Genomic DNA, 21,965 nt, shown 5'->3' with positions numbered 1-21,965 from the left:
GAAGGCTACTCAGACACAGAATCTTGAGCTTCAAATCCTTTATCAGCGAAAAGATCAATTTTAAAATCAATACTAGTACTGGATGCTTAGTCAATACACAGCAAACTGGAGAATTATGCTTTTACAGACTGTTCATAACAAGCCTGACCAAAAAAACCCTCCCATGCAGCCAGTAGCCGTTGCATAATCTTATCAGGAAAAGCAGCCTATAAAGAATTGCATTATCCCAAAGCATGCTAATAAAAGCACAGCAAGGAATCTCTTATTTTCTTACTGGTAGCACAGTAATGTTTTTATTCACAGAAATATAAAAAGGAAACAATGTTTCAAAATTATTGTAACAAATACAGCACGTTAACATTTCCCATTTCTCTCACTGTCATGAAATTGCTTGTCATTAGCATCACGTGGGCGGACCAAAAAAATAACAGTTCCCAAACAGGGACCAGAAGACTTACTGATAAAGAACTTAATTTTCTAAAACATCCTAAAGATAACTAAGCATGACACAGGTTGATTTATGGGTGTACCTTGGGAGCACTTCAACCATTATCACAGGAGCAATCTATCACCACAAAAAAATACAGAAAAAAATCACTAGGAAGTGTCTTAAACTGCAGATGCAGTTGGATTTCCATGCAAACATAGCATTGAAGTCCAAACAATAGTCATGTCAAGAAGAAATACGATATAACATTGATGATAAACAGGATTAGAGATTATGTCACAAATTGTGTGAGACATCATGTTCACCATGAGCTTTACATGAAGAAAAACTATGAAGGGAAAGCAATACATGTCAGAACACATCAGTAATCTGATTCATATTCTAGAGCTTCCCCTCCCCACATCTATTGCTGAATAAAAAATCATACCTCCTAAAAAGACTGTAATTACATGACTCTTCCCAGGCAGCTGTCATTGAAAAGAAACATCCCTACCCTTCCTGTAGAAAAAAAATCCCAGTGTATTTTAGGTAATAAATGACCATCTCTATTTATCTGTTAAGATATACCTAAGAAATGTTTAGAATGTGAGATAACACCAGCCACAAAACCCAAACCATCTCTCTGGCTTATGAATTATTTTACCAATATCCTGCAATTCTAAGACTTTTATTCCTTGCATTACATGCCTTAAGCTATTTTATTAGCACTGGTATATGTGAAATTGTCACATATTAGGAGTTACACTATTCTCAACCTTTGATAAAGTGAACCAAGCCACCAAGAAATTTAACTATACTAAACACTATGCCTCTCTATGTAAAAGCAAAAACCAAACCAGACCCAAACAAAACACATACACACACCCCTCCAAAAACAAAGCTACCAGACCAAAAAAAACCACAACAAAACTGAATACATTGTTTGACCTAGGTTTGTAAGGCAGTAAAACAAGATCAACATGTAAAGCCTTTATCCTTTTCTCTTAATTACAGACATGTTTCAAGCATCAAACATCTCTGTACGTACTTGACAACTGCCATGAAAATTATTTAACAGAAATGTCAAAGCACTTTCATTGTAGCATATAAGAAAGTCTCAGCCTTTAAAAATATTTCCTCTATCATTACATCTATTAAAAATTAAGTAGGTAACAAGTGAGATAACACAGATAAATGTAAAACAATTCATTATCATCAATAACATTCAGCTATTGCTTCCTCCTTTAAAAACATGTCAATTTCTCCTAAATTACTTACAAGCTTTAAGGCAAACATTAGGCAGTTACTCTAGTCTGGTGCTTAAAACAAACATTAGCAGCTACTCAAAAGTGCCATTCAAAAGACCCCTTAGGTTTCAGTCTCAATTCTGACTTGAAGATTTCCTCACCAAAAAAAATGCATGTTCTACACAATAAATGAGCGTACATAATTTCGAGCAACATAGACTTTTTTCTTTTTTTTTTTTTCCTTTAAGGTACAAGAAACCACCACGTTCAAATCCAATTTACTATACTCCTTCATAAATGCCTACTATTTCCCAGGTAGCATTTAAAACCTCCAAAGTTACAGGTCTCATTCTGTCTTACTACTTTTGAGAAGGCAGGACATTAAAAAACTGCTGAAGAACAGAGAGGTCCCAAGTTTCCTTCACAGCACAGAACTGTGCAGGGTGCAGAACTAAATTTCATGCCAAAGTACAATACACAGTGGAATGAGGATTCCTCCTTGCAATTTACTGCATTCTGTGAAGTCCTTTTTGAAGGAAACTAATAGTCATCATCACCTCCCAGAATATTAAGACCAGAGGAGCACAGTAGGCATAAGAAGAAAACCATTTAGCAGTTATGAGCAAAGAATCAAAACTAAAACAAAAGCAACATGGCTATTTTGTTACTTGTTAACTACAGAATATCAAATTTTGTAACATCTTTAGGATATCGAGTTGGGTTTTGGGGCAACAGAGTAAGACTCATCTCTATAACAAGCAAGTTATACTAGCACAAGAATGTCCAAAAAACATATTACAAAGGCTATTTGGTTGGAGTTATTTTCTTTTAATCAAAGTCTTGAAAAGTAACCAAATAAAGATTGATTGATATCTGCTACTGCTTTCTTTATTAAGGTTATCTTCTACTCTGAAAATTTTCCCTTCAGGTAACATGTAAATTTTCCAGTACCATGTATTGAAAGCTGCTTAGGCTGAAGAGACTATCTACACACTTAGTCTGGCATCAAGGAGTGTCTTCTCTACCACATGATATCAATTTTTGGCTTTTAAAAACTTTCTCCTACCACTCTAAGTGTACATCATTCAAGCCTGGCTTTCCACAGTAGTCATGGCAGTTTATTGAATGACCCTTGTAAAACTCTTGGTTAGTGTTAGTGTTTTTGCTGACCTTCATTCACCTGCCCTGCCCAGTTTTCTCACTGGATGAAATTTTCTTTCTGCACTTAACTTACTTTAGAATAATAATTTATGCCCGTACAAAAGCCAGCGTAAACTAAGGCTACTTTATGAACTTCACAGTGTATGTTCACAACTAAATAATAAAATTATGAGCCAGAGTAGGCATTTCCTCAACCTTGTTCTTCAGGAATCATATACATTTTTTACCTTTTTTATTACAGCAGGGAAAACCAACCAGAAATTCAAAGTAACTGCTGAAATATTATATACATATAAAATGGGGGTCATATATTACCATGACATTGGTCCCAAGGCACTGAAGTCTATTAAAAAACTAACTAAATCTGGAGTCCTGATGGCATAATTTGATCTTTAGGTTACTGACTTAATTCACTTTGAGCAACAGTTCTATTAGTCAACTCTTCTGAAAACAGACATCCAAGGGTTTTTCTTTGTTACAGAAACCCAATTCCACACTTCACTATAAATTTAAGATACTTCTCAAATATTGAAGAAAGCTGAATTAACTATTAAATAATAATAAAAAAAAAAAGGCCACATCATGTTGCAAATGCACTTTAGCCTTCCTGCAACAAATTTTTCCAACTGCATTACTAAAAGAGTAAGAAAGACAGCTTGTACACTTACATGCTTGGGGCAAAGCCAGTGGCATTAATGGCTCATGAGCTTTCCTAAAATCAGTGAAACAAAACTAGCAGAAGATTATACCTGTGTGTGGAAATGTAGTGTACAGCTGCTGCAACAGGTTATTCAACACCTAAGCATCTTCACTGCTTCATTATGGAAAAAACCTACTTCCTCTTCAGGCTACATTCAAAGAAGTTCTAGAGCTAAATTTGATGTAAATTCCATTGTTAGCTACAACTTCTGCTAATTATTGAGACAAATCACTGAAGGATTGCAGGTATGGCCTGCACTAAAGTTTTTACTCCCACAAGGACACTGCAGAGAAAGATTGCCTATAAACACTCCCTGTAGCCATTGTTAGCACACCTCTACTCCCCATATCGGCCAGAGGTTCACTACAGGCACTTGGGGCTCTGAAGTGATGCTGCACTTAGCATCCTTAATGATCGATCAGCATTAGGCAATCATCTGTAATGTGTACAGACACATATTAAAACCTTCAGATAAAGCATGTGTGTGAGCATCTAAAAATCACAGAAAAGCATTACAGAATGAGTTGCATCATTACAAACCTCAGTTGTTACAACTAAGGCAGATTCACAAATTCACCATGAGCTTGGAAACAGTTCACTGCATCCAGCTCTGCAATTAGACAGAAGATTAATTCTTCTTCATACATTTTAATGGTGCTGTCTAAACACAACATAAAATTCTTTAGCAATAACAGGATTTGGCATACAAATCCTAACAGTTGTTATCCCTAGCAACTGAAAGACCTTTTAGACATTTCTTTTTTCCATGCTCCCTAAACCTAAACCAGCTTGATGCTCTCAAGCTAGAAGCCCACTTAACTACTTTACTTAGCTTTCACCTCCAAAAGCCTGCTAGTGGAAACAATATCAGAATACCATGAACCCAGAAGACTCTCACCAACATAAACACTGAGGACCAGCTAGGGGAGTTTCCCTTTGCGAGAACCATACCATGCAGGGGGAGACCACCATCTACCTAAGCCTGAGCAATCTCTGTCTAGACAATAAGAACACTGGTTCACTACTCCCAAATTACATCCACAAAACAAACCTGATCATCACCATAATTTACATAAGTAGATATTATGGGGAAAGCAGCCTTTACTGTTTGGGTTACTATCTCCATCAATAGCAATAGGGAGTTTGTACGCTGTATAAATTCCAGCCATAAGCTTATAGGATAAGCAGAAGTTCAAGCAGAATGATTAAGTTCTGACCAGCAGAGAGCAGTTTGCAAATACATTTCAATGAGTACCATGTACTTTAAGTTTGGTTTGGAGTTTTGTAGGGTTGGTTTTCGGCACTTTTTATATTAAGTTTAGAAGATAACTTTAACCAATTAATGGAAGAATAAAACCAAACCAAAACTTTCCATTTTAGGACAGAAACCCCAAAATATTACAACTCTCATTACTGTGCTACCACTTAACAACTGGAGACTACTTCCAGAGAAGGATGCTACTTATACTAAAGTACTCAGATGAAAAACAGAATAATAATTTTCAGTGAACTTGTCATAGCCAAATATTGAGCAAAATTATTACCTTAAATTTAAAAATTAAAAAAAAAAACCAAAAACAAAGCAATATTTTTCCACAGTCACACAGATCTCTTATGCATATCAACCATCTGTTGAACTTAACAATTTCTGGAAAACTATGTCACACAATCCACCAGAAAAAAGGCTTCTTTCAGGGATACAGTTTGTCACAGTCTCTCAGACAATGCTTAAAAGACATGTTTGTTTTCCCAATAGTTCCTTGGTTTCCATACAGCAAGAGAAAAAGAAAAACAAAGAGACAAGAAGAATGTCTGTAAAAAGCAGATGTCTATGTTACATATATTTACTGCTACATCTATCAACAGACTACTTATGTTTTGGGTTTGGAAAGAATGCTTTTTTTTTGTTTTGCACAATAACATAGCAAAAGAGATTCTTACAGGTAAAAATACCATTAAAATTGCATATATTTTCTGTATTTCTTCTTGTACTAACCATCAATGTAATAAGAATGTACAGTTTCTTCTTAACTGGGAGACAACAGGATACAGTATTTAGTGATGAAACTACACTTTTGTATGTTCACAAATTAAAGAAAGTCAAGAGATAAAAAACAAAACACTGATGCCTTTTAAATGGAAAAAAAACTAAGCTTATACCTGTAGGACACACTAGAAAGACAGTTTTTAGTATAGTATTTTTGTTGTTTTTTAACAAAGACAGGAATGTTACTAAAACTACTTTTCTATCCAACCTATTGTAAAGAAACTGCTACTTGACAGCTTACGGGGAACAATGACTGCCGGTACAAGCAGGCTGCACTCATTTAAACGAAAACATTAAAACCCCCTGATGCAGTTTGCAACTTCCTTCAGTAATTTATCTGACTTTTGAAGCAGGCTCCTTGTCCCTGTAAGGTGCTGCTCTCACAGCATCCCCCGAGGTGTGCTACAGCTGCACCCCTGTGCGCTCTGCAGCACTCCAGCAACGCCGCATCCTGCGGCCAAACCACTGCCTGCCACCGGCACACCACCCTGTCCGAGCAAACTGAAACCCTCCTCTTACCTCCACTTCCTTGCTCTTCTCTTTGTTTGTGCCCATTGAACTTCTCCCATTGCTGGCAGTCTCCCGCGCTGGAACTACAGAAATCTGCTGGAGTGGCATTTTTACAGAGCTGCAGGTTGCCAGTACCTGTTTGGATGCCTGATATCTTCACTCCCCCCGAGTAGCCCACCTGTATAATTGTTCATATCCTCTCTTTGCCAAGCTCAGTTCTAAATAAAAAGGGGAAAATATTATTTGAGAAACAGTGTCTTCCATCAAAAGAAAAAAAAATCAACAAAGCAGAGCAAATTGCAAACATAAGCGAGAGACAGCAAAGAAAGAAATAAGGCACAACAATCCAGGGAGTTTCACATGCTTAGAGTGATGAGTTGCTGCAAGTCTGTGTCCCTGGAGCACCCTGCCATACCACTATCCCCCAAGAGCACTGTGGGAGACAATTCAATTTCTGTGTTACCTAATAACTGTCATGGAAACCAAGGAAACCCAGGTCTCACAGGCCCTTATTAGCAATCACTTCCCACTAATGGCACCGGCTCCCACATTTGCAGCAGCTGCCACTTCTGCTTTTGTCTCCCATCCGATTCCACAGGAGCCCACTGAGCACCCCAGACACTGCCTCGCACCCGCTAGGTACAGCGGCAGAAGGCTGGAAAGCTTAGTGTCCTATTTTGGAGGCAAAATCTCCTCCTTTAAAAGCACAGGAGAGCTTGCGGTGTCCTTCATACGTCTACAATAATCTGCTTAGGTCAAAGGATCTGCCTTGAAGTGAGGAGTAGCGGTGAGCAAGCGAGGTGTAAAAAGGAAGACAAGACTGGGAGGGATTGTAAATGTGCCTTTCTGAGATTGATAGTAAAATGTTAACCCTTCACTGTGCTCATCTTTTCCCGAGACTTGCCCTGAAGCCAGCTCAGCAGGATGAGCCAGAGGCAGACACACACGTGCCTTTACAGGCACACACACCCCGAGAATGTCACTTATGTGAGCTTCTCCCTCCCAACAGCTTCAGTGCTCTCAGTCACCATGGAGCAAAACACTCAGGAAAACTGTTTCAGCATTTTCCCTCCCCTTAAAATGCAAAACAATAGAAGTCAGTCCCAGGTGTTGTATAACAAAAATGGATACGAAGAAAGGAAACTCCTACCATTTATACTTCTCTAAAAAACTTATTATTCTTGATAAGTATTAGGGATGCCAGGAAAACTGATTTTGATTTAAAATAGTAAAGAAATTATTAAATTAGAAGTCAAATTCTTAGCTGTCTAAATTATTCTGTATAAATAATGCAGGAATGAAAGAAAAATAAATCCCCCACCAGGCACCAAAAATGTTTTAATATGCTGTCAATTAAAGGAAAAAAATATATTACCCAAGTCCTGAAATACATCATCTTTATTTCCAGCTGTACAAAGCGGCACTTAGAATTCTGACAAGAAATAATAGCATTATAAACAGCCTGGATTCTCTTACAAAGCCAGTGGGGAGGATTTAAAATACTGTTGATTCACTGCTCCACTACTTTAGTTACTATTTCGCAGTCTGAGTTAATAGAGCTTACTAAGGACTAGCCTGAGATAAACTGAGATCTGGTTCAGGTTGCCATCCTGGTTTTACATCACTGATTTAAACTAAGGTATATTGACCTGCTGTAAGAGAAGAGTTTATAAACGCATTAACAAAGAAACATAATCTATGCTAGGAGTTTAGAGATGCTGCAAATATGTGCACATCTTTATATTTATATATTTATAACATATATATTCTATCTATATTCACTGAACAGACTTAAAAAGAATAAAATTAAGTCTATTGCCATTTACACAGTTCCTTTACACATTTTTAGTTATGTTTTACGTGCTAATTCCACTTTTAATTTCCAATATTCCAAAATCAGTTTGACTGTAAGTTTAAATAATTTCCAGTGTACACAGCAAGATTTTTTATATAAATAAAGGAAAAAACTACAAGCTCCAGCTCTACCAAGACAGTGGCAAATCAAAAAATTATTCCAGAAATATTCAAATATAAGAAATATTATATACCAGGCTAGTAAAGTTTAACTTTAAACTTAAACTTTATTATAAGAAAATTCCTTTTTAGTTCAATAGAATGATTTAAAGCTACAGAAAAACTCTTTTCCTTCCTCTGAGGCACAACCAGATTAAGAATGACTCTGCTTTGTCATGATAATCCCTCACCTCTTTGATAAAAGAGTAGAGGGTTAATGGCATTAAAATGGAACCTTCCTGTAAATGTGCTTTCATGTCTAGTAAAGCCTAAAAAAGTATACGTGCCTTTTGATACTCTGCCAATAATTCTGCGTTAGAAATCATATGAACTTGAGATTTAAATCAGAGATTTCTGGGTTTACCAGTAAGCACTTTCATCTATGTCTGTTTTAGCCAGAATAAAGACCTTACAGGGCGTGATGTACTTAGTTCTTTCTAAAATGATGCGTGGCCCCTTTTTTCCCCCTCACAGTGAACCTGTAACATCAATATGTATATAACAAAACCGCCTAGTTCCAAACAAGGGCTGTATTTTTAATATTAGGTAGGTCCATGCTTGCATTCTGCTTAACTATCTCACTAATTACATTTCTTCACCATGTGGAGACTTCAAATTCATGTGCAATTGCCTTCCCTGTACACATGCTGAATATAGCTCTTCTCAGCCCAAGTGCTAAAAACAAGTGGCCGAACAACCAAGTCTCATGCTGCTACACCCAGAAATACAGAGATCATCACTGCTCCACGGTAAGGAAGCTGTTAGAAAGTACAGGACATATCCAAATGCATATTGTAAAAGTCAGTGGCAGAGGTGTGGTAGGGATCATTGTTCATTAGAATTAAGTTTAGTTTTCCATCTCTGCTTTTCCAAGTTTACTATGGTAGAATTATAAAACAAAAAACTTTTGCACAGGTGTTAATACACCTATGATCTCAGAACACCAGAGCACATCTTAAAGAAACAACAAAACTACTGACTTCAATTTACAATGTGTTTTTAGCTCCCAGAGTCCCTAAGTTGTAAACAAAGTGATTTTATATATACACACACACAACCCTCCTTATTAGAAAATGTATTTACTTCCACTCATCCTCCATGGTGAACAGGCTGTGGTGTCCTATTTAAAGAACACTCATTTTAGCAAATGTACCACCCAAAGAGTTGTAATTTCAGAGCCATGCTTCACGTGAAGGACAGTGTGATAGCTGCTCGGTGAAGTATGAAGCTGCCATGCAAAGCAGCACGATAGGGTTTCAATCTCAGGAGGATAACAAAAACAAAAGAGAACTGCTCACCTGGAGCAGGTGAAAATGACATTGTCAGAAAAAAGGAGTATGTTTTGGGTGTTCATTAGTAATTTATTTACATTAATATAATTCACAGCCCTTGAAGCAAGTAAGTACAGAAAAGAGAAGTACCACCCCTCCCTCCTCTTGCTTATTGCTCAAAACCCTACTAATCCCGACTCAGATAAGCCAAAGAATCCAACTTTATTTTCAGTCACCCAACATATTCCCCTTGGTACATACTTTAAGAAGAGTACCGGTCAGATCTTGGTGACCATGAAGGAAATTGAGACAAAAGGAATAATTTCCCAGTGTCTCACAATGTAGGTCTGTTCCCTAGCTGTGGACTACCCCTTGTTTCTGCTTTCACTTGCAGCTCATGAAATCTTTTCATCTATTCCCTCCACACATGGCTCTAAGGGTATAGCGTCCTCTCTCACACTCAGGACACACATTCCTTGCACAAAACATCCCTAGAGGCACTTCCATAAGAATCTGGGAACAAAAAGGGATCAGGATTATAACTCTACACACACACACTCTGTTTTTAGTTTAATAAGGAGCACATCACCTTCTCAACATACCCATTTACAGAAACTAAGAAGACAATCTGATCAGCTATGGTTAATGGTTCAACCATAGTGATGCAAGTGCCAATGAGAGAATGAAAGACAGCAATACAATACTTTTGTAACACAATTGCAAGGAAACAATGTACTAGTGTACTGGTAGTTCACTGGCAGCTTACATACAATAGCTCTGCTTTTATATAATAGCCCAGCCATCGCTAACAGAAAAATTTGTACAAGACTCTTGAATTGAAAAAAAACGTAAGTTTACCTAACACTATCAAAACCAGGAAATTCTAGCTCTTTTTTACTCACACAAAATCATCTTTAGATAAGAGGCACTGCAGCTTTTATATGATCTTTCAGCAAAAAGCTATATTGAAGTTAAAAAAAACTCATTGTGGACATAAAACACAAGTTGGTTGTTTGGACTCCACAATTATTTGTCAAAAAGACACATTGGCTACAAATACTCAACATGCAAAAAGGCATAGACATATAGTCTATAGTCCTGAGATTTAGGAATGACTTTCACTTTCCCAAAAAATTAAACAGAGCAGTTACAAGCACTGTGCACGCTATGTTCCCTTTACCACCAGGGATTGCTTCTCTTGTAATCACAACTTGGGTACAGAGACAAAAGTCTGAACTCTACAGCAGCTGTGGAAGCAGATGGATACTAGTAGGTAATCAACTGGCATGAGTACAGTCACTTTACCTAGAAGAAGCTTCTAACACTCAAATTAAAAGTGCAACTAGCAGCAGTCTAATGCAGACCAAACAGGACTGTTGTAAACCAATCCCTTGGGCTTCCACAGCATCCTGAAGCTGACACTAGAACCAAATAAAGTTTTCAGATAAATGAAAAGTTCCTTTAGGTTCTCTCACAAGCCTTAACCCTACACGAGCACAAAGTTAATCATGGAATTAGGGCAAACATGAAAAACATCTTTAGCCAAGCACAAGTATTTCAAAGCAGTAGATTCCAGATGGGAATGGGAAATGGGTTTTTCTCTGCTATCTGAATAAGTCCTAAATACTGTGCTGCACTGTGGGCTGGCTTCACACGGAGGAGCATCAGGAATGCAAGTTTTCAGCAGAACTCATGTTCAAGTAAGTCCTTAGAAAAAGCAAAACTTAAAAGTTATTTTAAAAACTTGATGGAATTTGCATTCTTCACAAATAAGAATGAATGAGTGTGAGATATATTAGAAGCTGCTTTTTAAATGCCAAATGAAGTTGGTGTAGACTTGAATGAAGCCATCACGTTACTAGATCCTCAGGGAAGTTTTGACAGCTTTTTTCCTTGCCTCCTTCAGCTTTACAATTGACTGAACTGCTGAGAAGTACTACGCAATGTAATATGGTGCATTAGAGCAATAGAGGTGTATTAAAGGTATTAAGGAAGCAATAAACTGAAAATATCAAACTAATAGCTTTTGATATTTTTCTACATTGCCATTCATAGGATATTGTATGTTATTACACATCATTTCATCAACAGCATCACTAAGCACAGGTTATCTTCCCCTCCACTGAGAAACTAATAGAAGTCAGTGCAAACACAGAGGAATCCATTTGCCACTTTTATATTCTGTGCAAATATATTACTCAAGTAGAACATCTTAGAACATTTCTAAATCATCGAAAAATCTAAGGCCATGGAATGGTACAAGTCAAAAGATAAGTTAAAAATCAAAAAGTAATAGCTGAGACTGAATTAAAATATGACTGGTACCTCAAATAAAAGTTTACCCAGCCAAAACTTAGGTTGATGAAGGTGAGATATGAAATGACAGAATGGTGATAAATCAGATAAAACATTGCTCCCAGCTATTAAAACCAATTATCTTTGTTATCTCCCAGCAAAGAGAATTAAAACCAACTGATTTTCACTGCCAAACACAAAGACCTTCACGGATGCCTCCAGTGTAGTGTTTGCATTAAACTTACTTTAGTTAAGTTAAACCAAGCATTCTATTCCCTCATCACACTAGAGCGTCTCCTTGAAATAGGGAACAAGGGAAGACTTGTAGAAGTTCTAAGAACTGCCAGTAACATGAACAGCTCGTTTAGAATTTTTGTTTAAATGTAACTAAAACATATAAAAACAATAAGAAAAAGTAAATTACCAACTTTTAGGCAGAATGGGCAGACTGTATTTAACCAATTTACACTAAAAAAGAACTGAAGTGATGCTGTTAAAGTGTCCACTAAAGAAATTTTTTATACTAGAGTGACACTTAACTGCTCACTACACAGACAGGACTTCTACTATGTTTATTCTAATTTGAAATATCCAACTTGTGTGTATGCCCATATGTGCCAGGAGGTCCTATTACCTCTGTAGTTCGGATGTGAGGAACATAATGAACTCTCAAGCATCCCTCTGCTTACAAATGTTGCTGACCTTCGGAAACATAAAGGCAGTATCATTTCATAGCAGTATATATTTTTATATATATTTATAATATACAAAATTATGTTCCTGCATTTGTAGTGATGGAAGTAATCTGCACACCATGCTACCTAGCTGCTCATTTCCACCAGCACACAAAATCTAAATGGTGCTGTCCATGTGCCTCTTTAGAGTAAAAGGTAATAAAAACATTGCCACACAAAGTATTATTTCCTACTTCTAAATGACATACAGGAAGAAGGTATTTAAACAGCTCTCTAACATAAAGCAGTTGACAGGCTTTATGACAGAAGCATCAAAATTTAGCAAGCAGTGGAATCCACCTGCTCAGTTTTGGGTTAAATGCTGCAAACCTGAATAGATTAATCTTAAAGAGTTCCAGCATTGCTTGTTAAGAATGGACTCAAGTTCTTGGCCAGCTTTCAATGCTGTCAGTCAACACAGGAGGATGGAGGCACGATCCTGGGAGACCTGGACAACCTTCTAGAGGAGAGCAGGAGAAACAGGATGAGGTTCAATAGTACAAGCAACCCAGTTACAGCACTGGGAGATAGGAAAAAGAAATTGGGCAGCAGCCAGGAGCACAAACTGATTTAACAATCAGTCTGGATCGGCATATTCCTTTATGAAAGGATGTCTGGAAAATGCTAGTTATCATCAGCGAAAACATAAACATTGTCCCAGGATGCACCAACTAAGTTATTTCCAATTCTTCTTAGTCCTGAACAAAGTATACCAGTAATTGCCTCAAATACTAGACTATTTTTTTCTCATCATCTGATCACCAACATCAAAGAGATCCTGAACTTGAACACAGTAGGAAACTGTTCTAAAAAACCTGCATAAAAGAAAATTATTTGCTAACCCACCTGCTTCTGTTACTAGTCACATATAATTATACTGGAAGACCAGGATCGTTTATTTTCATTGCAGATATCCAGATACACAGTATTATGCTATGAACTGTGTTCTCAATTGTTATTTGATGAAGAAAAAAGAGATGAACAATTTGTGATTAAAAATTAAAAAGTCCATTTGTGTGAATATTTAAAGTCTACAGACTTTGAATTTAGAGATTTGCCACACTTGATAAGCATTATTTGTTTTGAGAATCTCAGCTGCTAGAATGTTTAAGGAACATTAAAAAACTAAGACATAATTTAAACACACAAATGAATATTCATTCAAACCACTTTTTAAAAGATATTCCTTCTCAACTTCCTACGGGTGTCTATCATTGATTATACTCTATTTTCCCCCTTTATTTCACATGGCTATCTGATCTCCTTATAAACACTGCTATTTCTCTCCTAATCTTATCTGCTGTGACTCCTTTCTCCTTCTCCATCCAAAATTTTATCCATGTCTAAATACTCACATTTCAAAAACTATAATTTCTCTGATTTTTGAGTATTTTATACTGTAACCTGCTTTACTGACAATAACTTAATTTTTAAAAATTCTATACTGAACACATATTTGACCTTATGTCCAATTTGTACTTTGTCTGGCTTCAAAACTTTTTTCACTGCTTCAGAGAGAGGAAGTCTCAATGCCAGTATGATAAGGATGTCATTCAATTACAACAGCATGAAATTAGAAAGTATCTGTAGAAACTAATATTACAGAGGTGGAAAATTCATTTTAAACTTGCTGGTGTTTTTGACCCAGAAATTCCCCTGGCTTCTTAATTTTAAGAAAACTACAATAAGTGAGATTATGCTTCTCTTTAATGCTATGAAATAGCTTAAATTACTTCTTATACCAAGATTCATTTCTAACTCATAGTTCATTGATAGGATTAACCCAGTTTAAAACCACAGATTTAACATTCTTGAATCATTTTCTTTATAGTATCACAACATAGGAAGGTTGGAAGTGATCACAGTGGGTCATCTGGTCCAACCTCTCTGCTTAGGCAGGCCCATCAACACGAGTCCAGACAGTTCTTGAGTATCTTCAAGTGAGGGAGACTCTACACCACCTCTGGACAACCTGTTCTGGTCACTCACACAGTAAAGAAGTTCTTCCTCGTGTTCAGATTGAACTGTCTGTACATCAGTTTCTGCCCATTGCCTCTTGTCCTATAGTTCAGCCCCACTACACAGAGCCTGGCTCCACTCTCTTGGAAACCTCCCTTCACATACTGACAGACATTGATGAAGTCCCCTCTCAGCTGTCTCTTTTTGAGGCTGAACAGGCCAGCTCCCTCAGCTTTTTCTTATAAGAGAGATGCTTCAGTCCCTTCACATCTTTGCTGATTTACCTCTAGTGAATCCATGCTGCCACTCCTGACACTCCTTGTCCTCCATGTGGGTGGAGATGGCCCCCAGGATGAGTTGCTCCATCACGTTATCAGAGTCTGAGATGGGGCTGGCTGGACAGTAGTTCCTTGGATCCTTCTTGCCCTCTTGGAAGACTGGGGCGACATTTGTTTCCTTCTAGTCCTCAGGCACCTCTCCTCATCACCAAGACCTTCCAAAGACAATCAAGAGCAGTCTAGCGATGCTGTCCAGCTCTCTCAGCACTCACAGATGCATACCATCAGGGCCCATGGACTTGTGGATGTCAAGTCTTCACCACTAGGTGTTCTCTAACCCAATCCTCCTTGACTAAGGGAAAATCCTTCTTACAACATGACTTTATCCTGGTCTCCCGAGTCAGAGATTCTGGAGGGCTGGTCTTGCCAGTGAAGTCCCCTGCAAAGGTGGCATTCTGTAACTCAGCCTTCTTTGTGTCCTCTGTTACCAGGGTCCCCCATCCATTTAGTAACAGGCCCACATTAGCCTTATTCTTCCTTTTATTATTGATGTATTTGAAGAAGCCCTTTTTGCTTTCCCTGACATCCTTGGCCAGATTTAATTTAAGACGGGCCTTGATCTTCCTTGTCTCATTTCTACTTTGACAAGCACTCTATATTCATTCAAGCAGCCTGACCACCCTGCTTCCATCACTTGTGTATTCCCTGCTTAGGCTCAAGCCTGAGCTCAAGGAGTTGAGTAACAGGAGTTATTCATCCATACAGATCTCTTGCTGCCTATGCCCAATTTTGCTCATTAGGATGCATCATTCTCAAGCCTAGAGGAAGCGATCTTTGAATATCAACCAACTCTGCTGGACTCCTCTTTCCTGCAGGGCCTGTTCCCATGGGGTACTTCCAAGAATATCCCTTAAGAGGCCAAAATTTTCTCTCCTGAAGCCCATGTCTGTGATCTTACTTTCTACCCTACTTGCTCCTTTGCTCATACTAAAGTCCACAATTTCATGGTCAAGGTCCAATATTTTGCTTTAATATCCAAATACCTCCTAAGTTTAAGAATAAGCACTATTGTAAGTGGGTGATACTGCTAAATTACTGCCATCCACCAATTGTGTGATTTTGACTTAGAAGGAAGTAATTTGGTTGTATTTGCTTACTTTGTTACCCAGTAGCTCTTTATTTTGCTAACAAATTGAACCTCCTGTGCATTTAAATGCTTTTGTTTCATTCTGTAAGGAAATTATTGATGTTTTTCAATTAAAGTGTAAGCCCAGAAGGAACTGATGCCTGACTGATACCTGGGGTCAGCAGCCTTGTTTGCCCGAATAAACAGACATTAAGAACAGAACATCCATGTAAATGAGCCACCAGAGGGAGCTCATCTAGCCTGCTGAGTATAATAGAACTATATTGACACTGGCAAAAGTTAATTAAACATTTTTACAGAGGTCACTGACTGAGTTCAAAACAAAGCACAGTCCCTGGCTGAAACTCTACATGCCTGAGAAGATAATGAAATCAGAAAAAAGTTATTTCTTTAACAAACATGGAATGTATTTCAGATTAAATAAAGATAATTAAGTTTAGAAATCTGTGATACAGCATTCTTCTAAACAAGCACAAGGCTTCTTCATCCATCTTTGTTTTATCCAGATAAAAATTAAACTACAAGACAAACTACATTAAACTGCAAGACAAAAAAAAATGGGATTAATTTTGTAATTTAATCTTAAAATTGTGAAAGTATACCAAAAGCAGAATCACATAACTAGTTCAAAGATATTAATTTCTAAACAAATAGAGTTTGGCATTATGATGTTTACCTACTTCTGTAATCAATTATTACACTTTTATGGACATTGCCACACCAACTTAGAGTTTATCATCACAATACAGCTTTCTCATTTTAAATTGTAGCAGTTCAGAAAACAAATCCCTTGAGTTCCCGTTCTGAAGGATCCACTGGTTACTTTCAAACTTGTGAATATTCTTTGAAAAGCAATACTGAAATAAAACTTATTCAGATTTTTGTGTATTGCTTATTGACCAAGGAATCAAGAGTCTGTCAGGAGGTTATTTTGTCTGTTACTTTTCCATGGAGCTTAGCATCTAACAGTGGTAATTCAGCAGGGCACATGCAGTAGGAAAAAGACAATAAAATTATTTCCTAAAGGAAAAGCACCCTCCAACATAAACTCCCGGACTTACCATTGCAACTCTCCCTATGTATTTCTGAAGAATATAGATCTTAAATATTCCTTCCAAATGAACACACTTCTTCCACAGATTTAATTATATATTTGTGTTACTCCAATTACCAACTTTTTAAACAGTGCAAGATTAACTTGATCATACTTCTATCTTACCTTTGCCTGTGTGCTTTGCTTTGGAAGATAAAATTAAATGTAGCATGCTATTTCATTTATCTCTTCATTCAGGCTTCAATAAAAAACTGAATTTTCACCAATACCACATAAAAGTAGTACTTTTTGGAGTTAACTCCCAAGCAATGTGAGGATACTGTGAAAAGCACTTGTTCTGTAATCACACTCCTACTTAATAACTGGAAGAAAATCCAGCCTAAGAAGATCCGATACCAGTTACAGTTTTTTTAAGTTCCACTAAGCACTTCAGAGTGCCCACCTCCTCCACACAGCTATTTCACCTTTGCTGAGCGTGATTTTTCATCATTTGCCCATAGCAATCAAAAACAATCAGGGGAAAAAAGTTACAATTGCTCTCTAGTACACTTTCTGAAGTCATCTTTTCCAGGAATATTTTCAGTTTACAAGTAAGTTTTTTCTTGTCTGTCTCACTAAAAAACTGCATTTTTTTAAAAGAGTCAGAAGTAGTTATTTAGAGCCAAAATGAACAAAGGATCAAGATCTGTCAATCTCCTGATTAAAAACAGCTAATAAATTCCTTTTCAGGACTGAAATAAGATTTACTACTCATCCCCCTTGTGCTATAAATATATATATTTTTCACATCACATACTGATTAAAAGTTTACTTTGTTCTGTTGAGTACTTTACCAAGTACCATTACATTATCAATTGCCACTCATGTTTTTATAGCATAACAGTTTAAGACTCTCTAGGAGTGACTTCCAAACACTAGCAACAGTTCCCAGACCATTTATACTCTACAAAGGAAAACGCAATTTTATAAAGCTCAGCTTCATGGAAGTAAGAGTCGTCATCTCCCATTCTCCGAGCAGCACAGATATCCCAGATCTGAACATTAGGATTACACTGTAACATCTCCAAGATGTGAAACCACTCCCACCTATCTGCTTCTGGGATTTAAAAGCAACAATTAAACACACGAGCAAAATCACAGCCAGAAAATCTGCTATGATGACATTAAAAAAACTATCCTTTTCACTCTAGTGATGAATTTAATCTACACTGAATATCTTTGAAATTTTTTCTTGATTTGTCCTTTGTTTTCTTCAGAGAGAATTTAGTGAAATATGAGTCTTACCAGAAAAAAGACACACTAGATATCAAACATGCTTTGTGACATGCTTCAATGAACTGGTTTAGATTAAAATAAGAGAAATCTAGAAATAGAAAATATTTTTGGAGCAGAAACTGAGTATTTTCTGAAGTTAGCAAAATCTCCATTTCAGCCAAACATTTTTGGGGGGAGATTTTAAAAATTCCTTTAGGAAAGATTGCAAAGATAACATTTCCATGTTTCCCAGAAGGATGTCTCAAAGCATCCTGAAAAAAGTCAGCACCTTAAAATATTCACAAAAACTACTGAGGTACTTTTTTCTAACATTACCCACTGATAAACACTTTGTGGATACTAGTATTTTAAGAAACATTTACTTATAATAATGTTCTCTCTCATACATAGATTGTAGAATTTCCCCCTACTTGGCTCCCTCCCTCCAATATTCTTCAGCTGCCTGACAAGGTATTTTATCACCTAAATCTCATCCCACTGGACTCTTCCAGCTTAAGTAGTAAACTTAAACCAACTTAACCGAAAACCCAGAGCTTTCTTATCTCACTGAAATTCTCATTTCAGATAGAAAATGCAGTTAAAAATGACCCCTCACTGGCAGTAAGGAAAATTGAAGTGACACAAAACAGAGTAAGACCTATAATAAAAATACTGTAACATGCATTTACCAGAAAGACTAAAAAGCTGGTGTCTGTAAGACACAAAGCAATGAATGAAGCAGTTTTATTCTCTGCTATTACTCAGCTAAGAATGAAATGCTTCCCACAGCCCTGAGCTGTTGCAGTCCCACTAGCTTAAAAAAGCTACAAGATTGTGTCAACTAAGCCACAGCTATTAGTGGCACTGGGTCAAGAGTTTCATTGCATTTGTGACGCAGAGGCAAAATTTTCCCTTACTGCTGCACATCGCGCAGCCCACCCAGGATCCAATTAATAGCAGGTACAAATCCGTTTTTAGATCAAGTGCCCTACAGTTGAGATTTCTGGAACTGTTTGCTTTAGAAAAGCATTGAAATTTCCCACTGTTGCCTGAGCACAAGTCCCTGGCAGCACACGAGTAACAAAAAGCTGAGAGCTGTCCTTCTCTGAATCACACAGCTCAGTTTACTCAAGGCAGAGGATGACTACGAGCATGACGCACATAGGAGCACCTGCCTTCTATGCTGTCTGCTCAGCTATGGGTGCAATTTCTTCATTCAACCAATACTCTTTTTTTGGTTTTCTTTGTTTTAAGTGACTTTCCTTGTAAGCTTCTTGACAAGCAACTTTCTCTCAACCAGAAAATACGGGATAAAGAACAGAACAAAACTATAGTTGAAATAAAAGCTACTACTGTAAAACTCTATTTTCAACCCACATGTTTTTTGTATATTTAGACAGGAGAAAAACATTTCTTTATGTGTGTTCCATGTCTAGAAAATTAGAAACCCAGCCTAAATAAAATTAGAACTTTCAGGCTATATTAACATAAAATTACACTTGTTAAAAACAACAGAAAGAATAAAAAATCTCTGATTTCAAAGAATCATTGCAATCCTTCCTACCTCACACTCCTGGCAATAACAACAGTGCCCAACTTATGTCTGTAAATACCATCTGGTCAAATTATAATACCACCTTTTCAAATTATTCAGAGATCACAACTCTGAAAACATCTAAGCATGGTCATTGGGGTACTTTTCTTGCAACAAAGAAAGGAGACTATTGCTATGACTTATTCTAACATCAAGTAAGCAGATATATAAGCTTATAATAGGTGCAACTTAACACTGCTGCAGGGTCATAAACATTCACTGTGACACTCCCCCCCATCAGGTTCACTTAAATAGTATGAAATCTACAAAATTTCCACCTGCAGAAATATTGATGAAAAGGAGAGATCATGCATCTGGTGGAGATGAATGGTGAAGAACAAAAGTGAATAAGTAATGGAAGATGCACAGAAGAAGTAGGTCAGAAACAGGAAGCAAGAGCCTGTTAAATGAAATTGTAAGGAATAAATTCCATAAATTGTAAAAGGCTGGCATTCTCATAGCATAAAATCAACCTAAATAATTCAGTTACAGGTTGTAGTTAAAATCAATTACATTAAGAATCAGAAGATATTGAGATGCTTTGTTGATAGAATTGTTTCTAGTATATATTCGTAAAATCCAAATTTAGGTCTCAGATGAGACTTATAAGAGCTAATAAGAGAAGTTTTAGTTCTTATTGGTTAAGAATACATGTCTCCAGATGAGTTCATATTTTCCTGACTCAGAGTGTTCACCATGCCATCATTCCTCTTAACAATACTGGTAGTACTAATAGCGTAACTGTACTTAAATGCATTTCTCAAATATAACAAAATTCTTATTAATGGTGGCATCTTTGAAAATTTATTTATGTGGACTATTAAAAACATTACAATTCAGAGAAATCTTCCAGGAAAAAAAATAATAGCTTATTTTTATATATTTTTGTCTCATAATTCTGCTTATGCATAGGTCTTCTCTACTTTGTATATTTAGCTCTATCAAAATACAGTGTGATTTACTTAGGGAGAAACAAAAAAGCACTGTAATTTAAAATAAAAGACGATCTATCTCTTCCAAAACAAAAAATCTCAGTCTATGGTCAGAAAAGAATTGCTGTGATTTAGCTTTCCCTAGAACTGAACATCAGCTTTCAATCTCTCTTTGTGAGCAGTGCAGTTACACTTTGTCAGCTCCCGGGAAATGTCTTCATTCTATCACCTCACACAAAGACAACTCCAGTCTGACACACCAGCACTGCCAAGTCAGTACATGTGAGGGCAGAGCCCTCCACAGCCCCTCCTCAGTGCCACAGCTGGGCTCCTTCTTCACCACAGGAGAAGGCTTGGCTGTTCACCTGTGAGTAGATGGAAGCCAGCCTGTTACTGAGCTGGTGGAACCAGGAGACACTCCTGATGGGAGCACCTAGGAAACCGAGGCTGTCAGGGTCACTCCAGGATCTTCCTGCCTGCTGTTAACTGAGCCAAAGGGAGTCATTACAGATAATTAATCTTCTTCTTTAACATGCACACTACTCCCACCTCTTCAACAGATCATTTCAATATGAAAGCCAAGTTTATTTCAAAATGGAAGTTGTTGCTTCTCAGGGTCTGCAGTGTCAGGATGACTCCGAGGCTGTAGAAGTCCTTGTTTCCCAGCCCATGCAGCCAAAGAAGGAGTCTGAAATGCATAGGATCAGCTTCTCACGGTTGTTTATTTTTCCTTACCTATAACATTCTTTCTCCAGCCTGCTGAGCTCTGTCTAGCAAGGAGGCCATGGCATTCTGTGTGCCACCCCGGGTGGTGTTTACATTTTATACTCCAAACTACATGTATTATGTTTACAATATTGGGCCAATAGCTATCATCTGTGTTAGACAGTCTGCCTCTACCTTAAATCAATAGAAAAGTGTCACCATCACACCAAGGCATGGAGGACAAGAAAAAGGAGAAGAAGCCTAGGACACACCCAAATCCCTCCATCTTGAACCCCCTGAACCACATTTTAAAAACCCCAAAATTCTACTTTTTCACCCTGTGTTAACTCAATTATCACATTACTCAAACCCTTTTGGCTTGTAATTCCTCATGCAAAGTGGCAGTTTTTTCCACGGGCTAAAATCAAAGCCACAGGTGTTTTTTTGACTCCATGCCAAGGTCTCCAAGCCCTGTGCCAGGGTCTCCAGACAGCCAGGGCAGCCAGAGGGATGTCCTGGACTCCGACAGTTGCTATCCTGTTTCTCTGATGGATTTACACCGGGGAAATAGTCTATATACACAATCCTACCCTTAGCCACATAAAGTGTGTACGGTCTACCCTCCAAAGCAACAATT

General features: G+C 37.4%; 1 protein-coding gene across 12 annotated transcripts in view; it reads right to left on the bottom strand.

The window, feature by feature from the left end:
- Positions 1-21,965, bottom strand: part of MARCHF1 (membrane associated ring-CH-type finger 1) — a 222,783-nt gene that overhangs the window by 119,337 nt on the left and 81,481 nt on the right. For 6 of the 12 annotated variants that reach the window (XM_072928432.1, XM_030271420.4, XM_072928439.1 and 3 more), the window contains exon 3: positions 6,102-6,310. The exons of the other annotated variants lie outside the window; for them this stretch is intronic. Coding sequence is in view for 1 of the 6 variants with exons in the window: in XM_030271420.4 (XP_030127280.4) it covers positions 6,102-6,200 (99 nt within the window). In the remaining 5 variants the exon portion in view is untranslated. The remainder of the gene's footprint in view (positions 1-6,101; positions 6,311-21,965) is intronic. 12 annotated transcript variants of the gene reach the window in all.

This window comes from Taeniopygia guttata, chromosome 4 (assembly GCF_048771995.1).
Source record: "Taeniopygia guttata chromosome 4, bTaeGut7.mat, whole genome shotgun sequence".
Lineage (NCBI taxonomy): Eukaryota > Metazoa > Chordata > Aves > Passeriformes > Estrildidae > Taeniopygia > Taeniopygia guttata.
Note: the sequence above shows the minus strand (reverse complement) of the source record. Positions and strands in the feature narration are given on the sequence as shown.